The sequence below is a fragment of the Erythrolamprus reginae genome, chromosome 10 (genome assembly GCF_031021105.1).
Source record: "Erythrolamprus reginae isolate rEryReg1 chromosome 10, rEryReg1.hap1, whole genome shotgun sequence".
NCBI lineage: Eukaryota > Metazoa > Chordata > Lepidosauria > Squamata > Dipsadidae > Erythrolamprus > Erythrolamprus reginae.
The window spans coordinates 3631971-3645868 of NC_091959.1; the positions used below are offsets into that span (position 1 = coordinate 3631971).

General features: G+C 46.8%; 2 protein-coding genes across 2 annotated transcripts in view; both read right to left on the minus strand.

Moving 5' to 3' along the window:
* The window catches only part of PSTPIP1 (proline-serine-threonine phosphatase interacting protein 1), a 32993-nt gene extending 31125 nt beyond the window's left edge, over positions 1-1868 (minus strand). Inside the window, exon 1 of the mRNA XM_070762291.1 lies at positions 1731-1868. Within this exon, the coding sequence (XP_070618392.1) occupies positions 1731-1763 (33 nt within the window). The 5' untranslated portion in view covers positions 1764-1868. The remainder of the gene's footprint in view (positions 1-1730) is intronic.
* Positions 1869-5256: 3388 nt separating this feature from the next.
* Positions 5257-13687, minus strand: RCN2 (reticulocalbin 2). The gene is made up of 7 exons (XM_070763250.1): positions 12919-13687; positions 12033-12138; positions 10836-11032; positions 9645-9758; positions 8077-8173; positions 6890-7032; positions 5257-5902 (listed from the first exon to the last, which is right to left on the minus strand). Exons 1-7 carry the CDS (start codon positions 13417-13419, stop codon positions 5750-5752), a joined length of 1311 nt encoding a protein of 436 aa, XP_070619351.1. The 5' UTR covers positions 13420-13687; the 3' UTR covers positions 5257-5749.
* Positions 13688-13898: the final 211 nt, after the last annotated feature.

The following is a 13898-nucleotide window of genomic DNA, read 5'->3' on the forward strand; positions in this document are numbered from 1 at the left end:
TAGAAGACTGACGGCAGAAAGAGACTTCATGGTCCATCTAGTCTGCCCTTAAACTATTTCCTGTATTTTATCTTACAATGGATATATGTTTATCCCAGGCATGTTTAAATTCAGTTACTGTGGATTTACCAACCACGTCTGCTGGAAGTTTGTTCCAAGGATCTACTACTCTTTCAGTGAAATAATATTTTCTCACGTTGCTTTTGATCTTTCCCCCAACTAACTTCAGATTGTGTCCCCTTGTTCTTGGGTTCACTTTCCTATTAAAAACACTTCCCTCCTGAACCTTATTTAAACCTTTAACATATTTAAATGTTTCGATCATGTCCCCCCTTTTCCTTCTGTCCTCCAGACTCTACAGATTGAGTTCATTAAGTCTTTCCTGATACATTTTAGGCTTAAGACCTTCCACCATTCTTGTAGCCCGTCTTTGGACCCGTTCAATTTTGTCAATATCTTTTTGTAGGTGAGGTCTCCAGAACTGAACACAGTATTCCAAATGTGGTCTCACCAGCGCTCTATATAAGGGGATCACAATCTCCCTCTTCCTGCTTGTTATACCTCTAGCTATGCAGCCAAGCATCCTACTTGCTTTCCCTACCGCCTGACTGCACTGCCCACCCATTTGGAGACTGTCAGAAATCACAACCCCTAAATCCTTCTCTTCTGAAGTTTTTGCTAACACAGAACTGCCAATACAATACTCAGATTGAGGATTACTTTTCCCCAAGTGAATTATTTTACATTTGGAAACAACCAAAGAACCTCAGCTGTGAAGGTGAGTCTTTACAGGTTCATGCAGACCAAAAAAATCCCGAGATCCAACACCGAAAGTTCAACATTGCTGCAACTAAACCTTCTCAATCTCCTTTGCATCTTGCACTTTGGCGGAAGTTTCTAGATATCGTCAATGTGTAGACCGACTCCCCTTTGAAAAACCCAGCAGCCGGGCACAAAGACTCATAAATGCAACTTCAAGGATCTTTCTCAGGTCCAGAAATTAGATGGTGCCCAGCGCCCAACAGCTGGAGAAGAACCCCAAGAGAAAAACCCCTTTCCACAAATCCCTTCCCCTCTTAAGTCTTACAACCACCCAGAAGTTTTGCAACCACACAGGGGTGAGGCCCGAGCGCCAAGGTTGTTGTGGGGCAACATTTGCATCATAGCCTTGCATTTTGCATAAACCACTCGCCTCATGGTTGAGCTAAACCTCTGGGTCTGCCCTAGCATTTTTTTGTACATAGACAGAATTCCAGTTGTACTGTGTAGACCAGTGTTTCCCAACCTTGGCCACTTGAAGATATCTGGACTTCAACTCCCAGAATTCCCCAGCCAGCATTCGCTGGCTGGGGAATTCTGGGAGTTGAAGTCCAGATATCTTCAAGTAGCCAAGTTTGGGAAACACTGCTGTAGACAAAAAAACCAAACAAGATCAACTTTCGGAGGGATATAAAACCAGTCTTTTTTTGCCAGGGAGAAATCAAGCAATAACAGGCACGAAAAAGAAAGCTAAGGAAGAGGGGAGGGGGAGAAGAGATTTTTTTCCCGTGCTTAACGCCGTCTTCCTTTCTTTAAACGTGGTGATTGGAGGTTTTGGGTGGTTGTTCTTTGAAATTTGCCCTAAATAACCACAACATCCCCTCCAGAAATCTCCCGTACAAAGAACTGGGCCAGCTGTTTGCCAAGTTACACTAGACCCGAAGCCAGAACGCAAATTTGTTGGCACTTACCCAGAAGGCATCTTTAAACTGCAGGTGCGTCATCTGCGACCGGTTGGATTCGTTGGGCGAAGCTGTGGGATAGAGGCACCCTGGAGTCGGCTGCTGTGTGTGTTTGTGTGTCTGTGCATGTACGAACACACACTCGGCTTCTCGGGGATGGTTTTAAGGAAGCTGAGCCAGGCCACTTGCTACTGAAAGCCAAACGCACACCCCAAACCTCAAAGCTCTCTCTTCCTCTTGCCCCACCTCTCTGGGGCTGATGTCAAACTCCTTTCACTTCTGGACCAAGCAGTGTGCGCCTTTCACAAACGTGGGGAAGCACAGACGTTGTCGCCATCCTCTGGGTGCAAGCGAGACACTTCCTCTCAACCGGTTGTTAGCTAACGCTCCAGGAGGCAAACGGGAGGTGATTTTGGACGGCAGGTGGAGGAATTCCAGGGACAGAATCCTGAAAGGTTGGACGTGCCTCGTGGACCACAGGTGTGCATGGGCTGTGTGGTGAAAACCTTTTGCATTTATTTATTTATTGGACTTATATGCCGCCCCTCTCCCGTGGACTCCGTGGATTTGTGTCTACGGGAGAGAGGCGCAGAAGGGTAGAGCGACCAACTCAGAATTGGATGCACGAGCAGAAGAATTTATTTGCCGCCTCCGTCGAGCGAAGGAAACGCACAGCTCACATCTGGGCCGGGCTGCAATGTGCACCTTTCCGTTATGCGCTGCCTGTGGCACCGTTTTGCGGCAACTGCAACTAAGCATGAAGGGCAGCATATGAATTTCGGCTCCTGCGTTGGTGCCAGATCGCTTGTGGTCCGCTGCTGGGTCCGCAAAACAGGGGAGAGAATTACGGTTCGGTTAGGAAGAACAAAGTGTGAAAGTAAAACGGGTGCATTTCCTCTGTGGCAGGAAGTAAAGGGGGAGTTACGAAATGGGTAAGTTGCTAGCAGACGTAGAGACGTTTATCTGCATAATGACTCAGGGTGGCCCTTACTATGCCGGGGAAATGGAGTGACTATGTTGCGGTCTCCTTCTAGGTGTCAATATTTAATGGCGCAGATTCAACTCCAAAAATACGGATTATTTGCAAGACCAGATCATCTAAACAACGTTTTCTAGGTGGGCCTTGACTTGTGACCGCTTCAAGTTACGACAGGGTACGTGGGAAAGACCGGCGGGTTTGCCAAGGGTCTCAATTTGGATCACACGACTGTGTGGGAATGCTATGACGGTTGTAAGTGCGAGAACCAACGGGTTGCAAGTCTCTTTTTTCCAGGACTGTCGGAACTTTGAACGCTAAAAGAATGATTGCTAAGCAGAGGAAACCCGTGAATCTGTAATGAGAGAGAAAGGAATGGCTTTGTGGGTATGGAGAGACCTTTTTTAAAATTATTATTATTTTAGAAAAATGCAGGGCTGAGGACAAGAGCTGGGGTGGTGCAGTAGTTAGAGTGCAGCACTGCAGGCTACTTCAGCTAACTGCTAGCTGTAGTTCAGCAGTTCAAATCTCGCCACCGGCTCAAGGTTGGCAGGCCCTAGGGGAAGGGCCTTCTCTGTGGTGGCTCCGGCCCTTTGGAATCAACCCCCCCCCCCCCCCAGAGATCCACAATGCGCCTACTCTCCTGGCCTTTTGGAAGGTTTTAAAAACATACCTTTGCCGGCAGGCCTGAGATTGTTGAGCACTTCCATCTTGCTCCAGCCAAATAGTATGGATGGTTGTGGCTGAAGGGTTTAATGTGTTGGGTTTTACAATTAGTTAGTTGAATTTTATAATATTTGTAATTGGGTTTTTAAGTTTTAGGATTAGTTAGAGCCAAGTTTGGATTTCCTATCTGTTGCTTTGCATTTACTTCTATGTTGTAAGCTGGCCTGAATCTACAAAGGCGGCCTAGAAGTTTGAAAAGATAGATAGGTAGGTAGGTGGGTAGGTAGGTGGGTGGATGGATGGATAGATGATAGATAGATGATAGATTAGATATAGATAGATAGATAGATAGATAGATAGATAGAGACATAGATAGAGACATAGATGATGGATGGATGGATGGATGGATAGAGAGAGAGGAAGGAAGGAAGGAAGGAAGGAAGGAAGGAAGGAAGGAAGGAAGGAAGGAAGGAAGGAAGGAAGGAAGGTTGACTCCGCGTTCCATCCTACCAAGGTGGAATCCTGGGACATTGCAAGCTCCGTCGTAAATGCGGGTCAGTTTGCTAAGCATCATGAATTTTGGATTGCGTGGCTGCGGTGGAAAGCTACAACAGTCATTAACCGTGGGGGAAAAAGGATCATAAACCACATTTTTCCAGGGACGTTGCAGCTTCGAACTAAAGGAGCTGTTGATGTTAAGTTGACAACTACCTGTCACAACATTTCAAATGTAAATTTAAAAAAAATATATGAAAAAGCGAAATTGCACCTGCTGGTAGGGAGGGGGGAAGAGGCAGGGAGTTTTTAAGAGAGAGAGAAAAAGGGCCGTTTGACCAGACGGACCATTCAAAACTTGGGCGCTGGGGGGATTCCAGGCAAAATCAATGGCTCTATTCAGCCGTGAACCAAGATGGGGGGCAGGGGGGCAGCTTTTCTGCCAGCGTCCCCTGGAATGAGGAACTGGGCTGGGGGGGTGTTTCTCCCCCCCCCACTACAGCTGTATGCAAATGGGAGGATTTGTTCACCCGCAGATGAAAAGCCTTCCTTTTAATAAGAGTTTGCTTGCCAGTTACTTGAAGTATGAAGTAAGATTGAATTATGAAGAAGATAAAAATAAGGACATGCAGGAAGGGGGAGGGGGAGAAGTGGGGATGGGAGCTGGGGAGGGAGAGAAGGAAAAAGGAAGGAGACAGACTGAGGTAAGAAAGGAAAGAAGGAGACAGAATGAGGGAAGAAAGGAAGAAGGATGGAAAGAAGTAAGAAAGGAAGGAAGGAAGGAAAGGAGACAGAATGGAGGAAGAAAGGAAGGAGGATGGAAAGAAGGAAGGAAGGGAGGAAAGATGGAAGGAAAGGAGACAGAATGAGGGAAGAAAGGAAGGAAGGAGGATGGAAAGAAGTAAGAAAGGAAGGAAAGAAAGAGAGGAGACAGAATGAAGAAAGGAAGGAGGATGGAAAGAAGGAAGGAAGGAAGGAAAGGAGACAGAATGAGGGAAGAAAGGAAGAAGGATGGAAAGAAGGAAAGAAGGAAAGGAGGGAATGACGGAAGAAAGGAATGAAGGAGGATGGAAAGAAGGAAGAAAGTAAGGAAGGAAGGAAAGGAGACAGAATGAGGAAAGGAAGGAAGGAGGATGGAAAGAAAGAAGGAAGGAAGGAAAGAAAGGAGACAGAATGAAGAAAGGAAGGAGGATGGAAAGAAGGAAAGGAGAGAGAATGAGGGAAGAAAGGAAGAAGGATGGAAAGAAGGAAGGAGAGAATGAGGGAAGGAGGGAGGGTAGAAAGAAGGATTCTCTTTTATATATCCTGGTTTGACGCATTCTTCTTTTTAAGAAGCTGAGTTAGATATAATGCATTTTTAAAGAGATTCATACAAAGAAACAGCACAAAGGGGCAGGCGGTGTTTGAACATTTTAATCCAAGTAAATAGAGTATTTTCCAAATGCGAAAATATTTCCTTATCGTCTACCGTCAAAACCAGTGAATACGCACAGAAACCTCGTATGCAACACTTCATCCTCCTGAATTTTGTAATATACAAAATAGGATAGAAAAACTATTAACAGCAGACAGCTACACCTGCATTTTCCGTTTCCTAAAATAATAATAAAAAAATCTCACCAAAACTACAGCTATTTTGCAGTCAAACATCCTGGTTATTTTCAAGTACGTTTCAAAAAGCAGTATTGAAATCTGAGCATTAAGGATCTCTGTTCTTCTCCTATTTATTTTTTAAATTAGACCACCAAAGTAATACTGGCAACGTACAGGGAATGTTAGCAACGTAAAATCGCTGCCCAACTGGCCTTATTTTTTTTTTAAAGCTGACCAACAAGGGTGGGTGGGTGCGGGGGATCCAATTTTGAAAGGAAGGCGAAGCATCTTTTGGAAATTAAAGCTCTTCGTGATAAAAACTTTTGTCGTGCAGCTGTCGGCCGTAATCGGTGGCTTCGCTGTTGAGAAACAGATCTTGATTTTCAAGGATTTCGTCAGCGGAAAGTTTGCGGTCTCCATTCAAGTCCATCTCGTTCAGAAGGTGAACAGCCTAGAAAATAAATTGACAAGCACCAATTGGGTTGAATATGGAACTACTTAGCTGTATTAACTTCGACCAGGGGTCTCCAACCTTGGCCATTTTAAGACCTGTGGACTTCAACTCCCAGAATTCCTCAGCCAGCATCCAACCTTGGCCTCTTTAAGACCTGTGGACTTCAACTCCCAGAATTCCTCAGCCAGCATCCAACCTTGACGATTTTAAGACCTGTGGACTTCAACTCCCAGAATTCCTCAGCCAGCATCCAACCTTGGCCATTTTAAGACCTGTGGACTTCAATTCCCAGAATTCCTCAGCCAGCATCCAACCTTGGCCATTTTAAGACCTGTGGACTTCAACTCCCAGAATTCCTCAGCCAGCATCCAACCTTGGCCATTTTAAGACCTGTGGACTTCAATTCCCAGAATTCCTCAGCCAGCATCCAACCTTCGCCATTTTAAGACCTGTGGACTTCAACTCCCAGAATTCCTCAGCCAGCATCCAACCTTGGCCATTTTAAGACCTGTGGACTTCAACTCCCAGAATTCCTCAGCCAGCATCCAACCTTGACCATTTTAAGACCTGTGGACTTCAACTCCCAGAATTCCTCAGCCAGCATCCAACCTTGACCATTTTAAGACCTGTGGACTTCAACTCCCAGAATTCCTCAGCCAGCATCCAACCTTGGCCATTTTAAGACCTGTGGACTTCAACTCCCAGAATTCCTCAGCCAGCATCCAACCTTGGCCATTTTAAGACCTGTGGACTTCAACTCCCAGAATTCCTCAGCCAGCATCCAACCTTGGCCATTTTAAGACCTGTGGACTTCAACTCCCAGAATTCCTCAGCCAGCATCCAACCTTGACCATTTTAAGACCTGTGGACTTCAACTCCCAGAATTCCTCAGCCAGCATGCGCTTGCTGGAGAATTCTGGGAGTTGAAGTCCACAAGTCTTAAAAGTTGCGAGGACCCCTGCCCTAAACGGATAACCCTCTTACCTCTTCCTGGGCAAGGCCTTCATTGTTGGGCATCACCCAAGTCACCAGCTCTTTGGGGTTCAGCTTCCCGTCCTTATCCTTGTCGTAATCGTTTTTAAAGCGGTCTTCTTCCACCACAATCCATTCCGGATCTTCTTTGGCGTCTGAAAAGGAATGTCGCAATTGGTGCAAACACCTCGTTTCAACGGGCTGTTTTTTTGGGAGAAAAATCCCATTGAAATGCGCCTTTCGCCTTGGGTGCAGGATGGGAAACCCATATAGCAATAGCACTTGGATTTATACTATTATTATTATTATTATTATTATTATTATTATTATTAATTGGATTTCTATGACTCCCCTCTACGAGGACTCGGGACAACTCACAACGTATAAAATACAGTAATACCTCATCTTACGAACTTCATTGGTTCCGGGAGGAGGTTCGTAAGGTGAACAGTTCATAAGACGAAACAATGTTTCTCATAGGAAACAATGTAAAAGTGATTAATGCGTGCAAGGGGAAAGTTCCGGAAGTTCGGCAAAAGTTCGGGTTCGGGTTCAGGTTCCGGAGGCCGCCAAGAAGCACCCGGCTGTTTCCGAAGGTTACAGCCAGGCGGCACCACCCAGTGGAGCGCTGTTTTTGCAATCGGCAGTGGCGTTTTTGGCCGATCTGGAGGCTCAAACGGAGGTGGGGAATCCCAATAGGGAATTCTATGGGCGGAGCTTTGACGTCACGAAGACGTCCTTCCTGGTCGGCTGAGACGTGGACCTAACTCAGCTCCAACGTGCATGTGTGTGCCGGCCAGCTGATTTTTGGCTTGCACAGAGGCCCTGGGAGGGCATTTTTGGCTTCCAGAGACTCTCCGGGGGATGGGAGAGAGCGTTTTTACCCTTCCCCATCTCGAGGGAAGCCTTTGGAGCCTGAGGAGGGTGAAACACAAGCCTACTGGGCCCACAAGAAGTTGGGAAACAGGCCATTTCCGGTCTTCAGGACACCTCCGGGAGGTAGGGGAAGCTGTTTTCGCCCTCCCCAGGCATTGAATTATGAGTGTGGCCACTCGCGCATGCACGATAGTGTACATGCACACTCCGCACCCGAGGGAAAAAAGGCTCGCCATCACTGCCTTAGGAGAACCTTTCCCTCTTCCAAACCATTCATGGTTCTTGAAGACCGTGGGCTGAGCAGGAATGGCCGGCCGACTCACTTGGATCTCTTCGGTAGTCACCAAGGAACTCTCCGAGGCTGATCAATCCGTCCCCGTCTTTGTCATGTTCTTCCAAGGATTCCTGGATGACAAACTCCTGGCGGGAGAGAGGAACCATCGAAAAGGTCAGAAGTGGCCTGTCTTAGCGGCTCTGCCCACAAAGCACGGGACTCTCGGGACCGGGAGGCTGCAAACGTGGCGACTTTGAAGGGTTGTGGACTTCAACTCCCAGAATTCCCCTGCCAGCCATATTGAAGTTTAAGTCCAGGAGTATTAAAGCTGCCAAGTTTGGAGACTTACAGATCATTGCAATTTACATATATGTATATACAGTTTGTATGCATGTATATAGAAACATAGAAACACCTCCTGGTCCATCTAGTCTGCCCTTATACTATTTCCTGTATTTTATCTAGGATGGATCTATGTTTAACCCAGGCATGTTTAAATTCAGTTACTGTGGATTTATCTACCACGTCTGCTGGAAGTTTGGTCACCCTGGTATATTGAAGGAACATCATAGATTCCTTCTCAGCCCAACCCAGGGCCATTTCCAAGGCAGTTAATTTGTTCATAGCTGACAAACTATATTCTGTATGTGTCACATGTTTTTTTGCTGAATTTTTAAAATTAAGGGAGACAATTTTGGCCAAGTTTTGGCCTCGTCAGCCAGCCGTACCCTTACTGGGATTTGATCCTGCAGCTTCTGCCTTGTAAGGCAGAGAATTAACCTCTAGGCCACAGGATCTGATCCCTTCAGCTTTGTACCTACAAAAACAAATATATCTATCTATCCTAGTCTCCCTTAATTTTCAAATTCAGCAAAAACATGTGACATATATATATATATATAGGGATTGGATACTGTAGCCTAGAGGATAATTCTCTGCCTTACAAGGCAAAGGTTGCAGGTTCAAGTCCCAGTGGGTATGGCTAGCTGATGAGGCCAAAATAAGGCCGAAATAGATGTATCCTAGTCTCCCTTAATTTTCAAATTCAGCAAAAAAAAACATGTGACACATACAGATAGAATTGTCAGCTATCAATAAAATTAACTGCCTTGGAAATGGCCCTGGGTTAAGGCGAACACTTTTTTATATATATGTTTTCGTAGATTTTCACGGGTATATGTATGTAGATTGTTCTGAGTTCGGGTAAAACAATCTACATATATATATATACATAAAATCTACGAAAACATATATATAAAATAGTATATAATATAATATAATATATAATATAATATAATATAATATAATATAATATAATATAATATAATATAATATAATATAATATAATATAATATAATATAATATAATATAATATAATATAATATTATAATATAATATAATATAGTATAACAGTAAAACGATGAGATCTTAAGTTACTACCACATCTTTTCCCCTCTGGCCTGATTTTTTTTCTCTTTCCCCCTTTATATTTCCATTATCATTTTTTTGGTACATTTCGGACTTTATATTCTGATAAACCAAATAAAAGTGACTTGTAAAAACCGGTCCATTCCTGCAGCCCTGTTTTTAAAGCCCTTCTCTCCTTTCAAGACTTGCCTTCATATAGTCGGCCTCTTCCGGGTGTTCAAACGCGACAAATTCTTCGAAATCCAACACCGAATCGCCGTCCTTATTCGCCTTTTCGAACCTCTTCTTGTCCTTCAAATGGAGCTTTGGGAAGGAGACGTGCATGAAATATGTGACTTGCAGGCCATTGGGTCCCTCTCTTCCTCTTCCTCCCTGCAGCTCCTTGGCCTTTGACCAAGTCCACCCAGCCCACCTACCAAGGCTGCAACTCCTAAGAGGCCCATTCGCTTCCCTTTCTAACAAAAAAATTGATTAAGAAATCAAGGTTTTCTTAAAATTTACACTAGAGTTATAGCCCCCTTTCTGAAGGGGACCGTCAACATTTCAGACCCGGTTTCATAACAAAACTAATCGAATAACAGAATTAGAAGGGACCTTGAAGGCCTTGTAGTCCATCCCACCTAAAGAAGGAAACTCTACATTGTTACGGTCAAACGCTTGTCGAATCTGTTCTTGAAAACCTCCAGTGTAGGGAAGAAGGAAGGAAGGAAGGAAGGAATAAGTTTAGTTGGGAGGGAGGGAGAAAGAAAGAGAGAAAGGGAAGGAAGGAAGGAGGTTTAGTTGGAAGGAAGGGAGAAAGAGAGAAAGGAAGGAAGGAAGGAAGGAAAGAAGGAAGGAAGTTTAGTTGGAAGGGAGAAAGAGGAAGGAAGGAAGTTTAGTTGGAAGGGAGAAAGAGAGGAAGGAAGGAAGGAAGGAAGGAAAGAAGGAAGGAAGTTTAGTTGGAAGGGAGAAAGAGAGGAAGAAAGGAAGGAAGGAAGGAAGGAAGTTTAGTTGGAAGGGAGAAAGAGGAAGGAAGTTTAGTTGGAAGGAAGCAAGGAAGGAAGTTTAGTTGGAAGGGTGGGAGAAAGACAGAGAGAAAGGGAAGAAGGAGGGAGGTAAGTAAGGGAGGAAGGAGGTTTAGTTGGTAGGGAGGGAGAAAGAAAGAGAGAAAGGGAAGGAAGGAAGGAGGTTTAGTTGGAAGGGAGGGACAAAGAGAGAAAGGAAGGAAGGTCTTTCTAACCCAATAAACTTTTTTATGCTTCCCCAAAATGTAGAGTAAGTCCCATAAGCAGAAATATTGTTAACTTTTCAACCACGTCCCTCACACTCTCAGCTCCAGGAAAGAATTCAAGATGAAATGGAGCCATCCCATGTTTTGGTAGCTCCTGTGAGACCGTTCACCTGCCGGAAGGATTCTTCTTCGGCATCGTCCAGCGTGGTGTCCTCTTCGAAGTCAATGACCCGGTCGTACATCTGGATGTTGTACTCCTCCCAAGAGACCTTCCCGTCGCCGTCTTTGTCATAGTGCTGGAACTGCTGCTTGGCGTCTTGGATGACGTAGTTCTTGAAGGAGTGGTGGATCCAGGAGCTCAGCTCAGCTGGGAAGAGTCAGCCCAGTTAGCCTGGCGGGGGACCTTCAACCCCTTGGCAAAGGACACCCACCCACACCGAAAACGGATGGCGCCTGCAAGCTTTCCCCATCTTCCTAAGAGGCGTCGCAGGACTGAACCCCGAGTCACCTTTAATGCCTAGAACTCCCCGCCTCCTGATGATTGGCCCAAAGTCACCCAGCTGACATTCATGCCTAAGGCGGGACTATAACTCCCCGCCTCCCGGTGATTGGCCCAAAGTCACCCAGCTGACATTCATGCCTAAGGCGGGACTAGAACTCCCCGTCTCCTGGTGATTGGCCCAAAGTCACCCAGCTGACATTCATGCCTAAGGCGGGACTAGAACTCCCTGTCTCCTGGTGATTGGCCCAAAGTCACCCAGCTGACATTCATGCCTAAGGCGGGACTAGAACTCCGTCTCCTGGTGATTGGGCCAAAGTCACCTATGTGACATTTATGCCTAAAGCGGGACTAGAACTCCCCGTTTCCTGGTGATTGGCCCAAAGTCACTTAGCCAGCTTTCATGCCTAAGGCGGGACTAGAACTCCCCGTCTCCCAGCCTTCACCACTAGACCAAACTGGCTGTTGAGAATTGACCATTTACATTGCTACTGTTAGTCCTCAACCTATGACCATCATTGAGGCTGGATTTATGATAAGCCATAGCGGTTATGAAGTAGGTCACCATGTGACTACCACCATCGCCTCCAATTTCAAACCAGTTTCGTGGTAGTTGATACGTGAGTATGGCGGTCATTAAGTGAATGCATTATATGGGTGGGTTTTTCCCCTGAAACCCCAGGGCCAAATCTAATAAATAATAATAATAATAATAATAATAATAATAATAATAATAATTATTATTATTATTATTATTATTATTATTATTATTATTATTATTACTGTAGTGGGGGCTCCAAATTCCCGCGATGCCAGATAAAGCAGGCAGGCCGTGGCTGGGCTTAGCCAGAGGTCCCATCAAAAGTACCTTCGGTGAGGAATCCGTCCTGATCTACGTCGATCTTGTTTATGATCACTTTCAGGCGCTTCTGCTGCTCCTCAGGGCTCAGCTTGGAAAATTCTTCCACTTCATCCTTTTTGGGGGACAGAGGACGCAAATGAGCCGTAATTGAGGAAGGTTTTCTCTCTCTCTCCTTTCTCTCTTTCTTTGTGACTCTGTCGCTTCTTCTTCCTTTTTATTTTTTCCTCTTCTCTTTTTCTGTCGCTCTCTTCTCCCTTTCTTGTTCTCTTTTTTTTTCTCTTTCCTTCTCGCTTTTTCTTTCTCTCTTTCTCTCCTTTTTTCTTTTTTTCTCTTTCTCTCTCTCTCCTGTCTCTCCCTCCCTCCCTTTTTCTTTGTTACTCTCTCTCTCTCTTCTCCTCCCTCTCTTTTTCTTTTCTTCTCTCCTTTTATTTCTCTCTGATGCTCTTTTTCTCTTTCCTCCTCTCTTTTTCTTTCTGTTGCTCTCTCTTTTTCTCCCTTTTTCTTTCTCTTTCCCCCTCTCTCTTCTGTCTCTCCCTTCTCTCTTTTTCTCTTTCCCTCTCTCTCTTCTCCCTTCTCTCTTTTTCTCTTTCTCTCTTCTCCCTTCTCTCTTTTTCTCCCTTTCCTTCTCTCTCTCTCCACCCCTCTACCCACCCAATTATTTTAGTAGGAAGCCCCCCTCCCCTCCCTGCCACCAGCCTGTTCCCACCCCAACCTTCCAAAAGGCCCCCCCAAAAAACCCTGTCCTCCCTCCACCCCAATTGCAGGGGGGCTGCCTTAACCTCCCCTCCTTCCGGGGGTCTCCCTGTCTGCAACCCTTCCCCCACGGGGCTCCTTGCGCCCCCTCCTCTTCCCCCCTCGTGCAGGCGGCGGAGGATGGGCTCGGGTGTCCTACCTGGCCGCCCAGCAGCGCTTCGCGGTCGTAGTCGGGCCGGTGCTCGGCCAAGCCGGGTCCAAGGCCGGCCAGCACCAGCACCAGCAGCCCGAGCAGCGGCGGCGCCTCCATGGCTGCAGCGGAGGGGGAGGAGGCGGGCGCAGAGCAGCCGGGCCGGCCGTTCCCCGAGTCTCCTCCCCGAACCGTCCCGGCAGCTGCAGCGGCTCCGCACGAGGGGCCGCTTCGGCGGTTGCAAACGCCCCGGCCGCGCGGGGGCTCTGCTGGGCGGGGGTAGGCCAGGGACCCCCCTCCCGGGCCTTTGCGGGGTGCAGGAGGGTGCAGGACCCTCGGAGGCTCCATCCTCTTGCCTGCTTCTGCAGCCCTGCAGGTGGGTGGGGGCTTTATTTCAGGGGAGGGGAGTCCAGGGTGGGGGTGATTGCAAGAAAAAGGGGTCCAATGGGTTTGCAACTTGCAGGAGCCTTGGAGGAAAAACACCCCCTCCATCCCTGGGGTACCCCGCATGCGGGTGGGTGGCAGAGCCCGAGTGGAATTGCAATGTGCAAGAAGTAGAATCACACACACCTCCCGGCTGCTCCCTCTCCCCCCAAGTAGGAGCTGCAGGAGCCCTTGGAAGGTTCTCTCCCCCCCCCCCCTCCTTTCCCATCGCCTTGGGTGCTCTGCAGCCAAGGATGGGTGGGGGGTTTTTTTTTTGCAGGGGGTCCCTCCTGGTCTCGGGAGGAAAAAGTCCAAGTGGAAGCGATTGCAAGAAGGACCAGAACCCCCCCCCCCTTCTCCCTTCAATGCAGGAGGTGCAGGAGCCTTGGAAACCCCCCCCCCTCAAGTGCCATGCATCCCGGTGGGTGGGTTTTTTGGGGGTCCCTCTTATCAGAGGTCTTCAAACTTGGCTACTTTAAGACTTGTGGACTTCAACTCCCAGAATTCTCCAGAGTTGAAGTCCACAAGTCTTAAAGTGGCCAAGTTTGGGGACCCTTCTCTTGGTG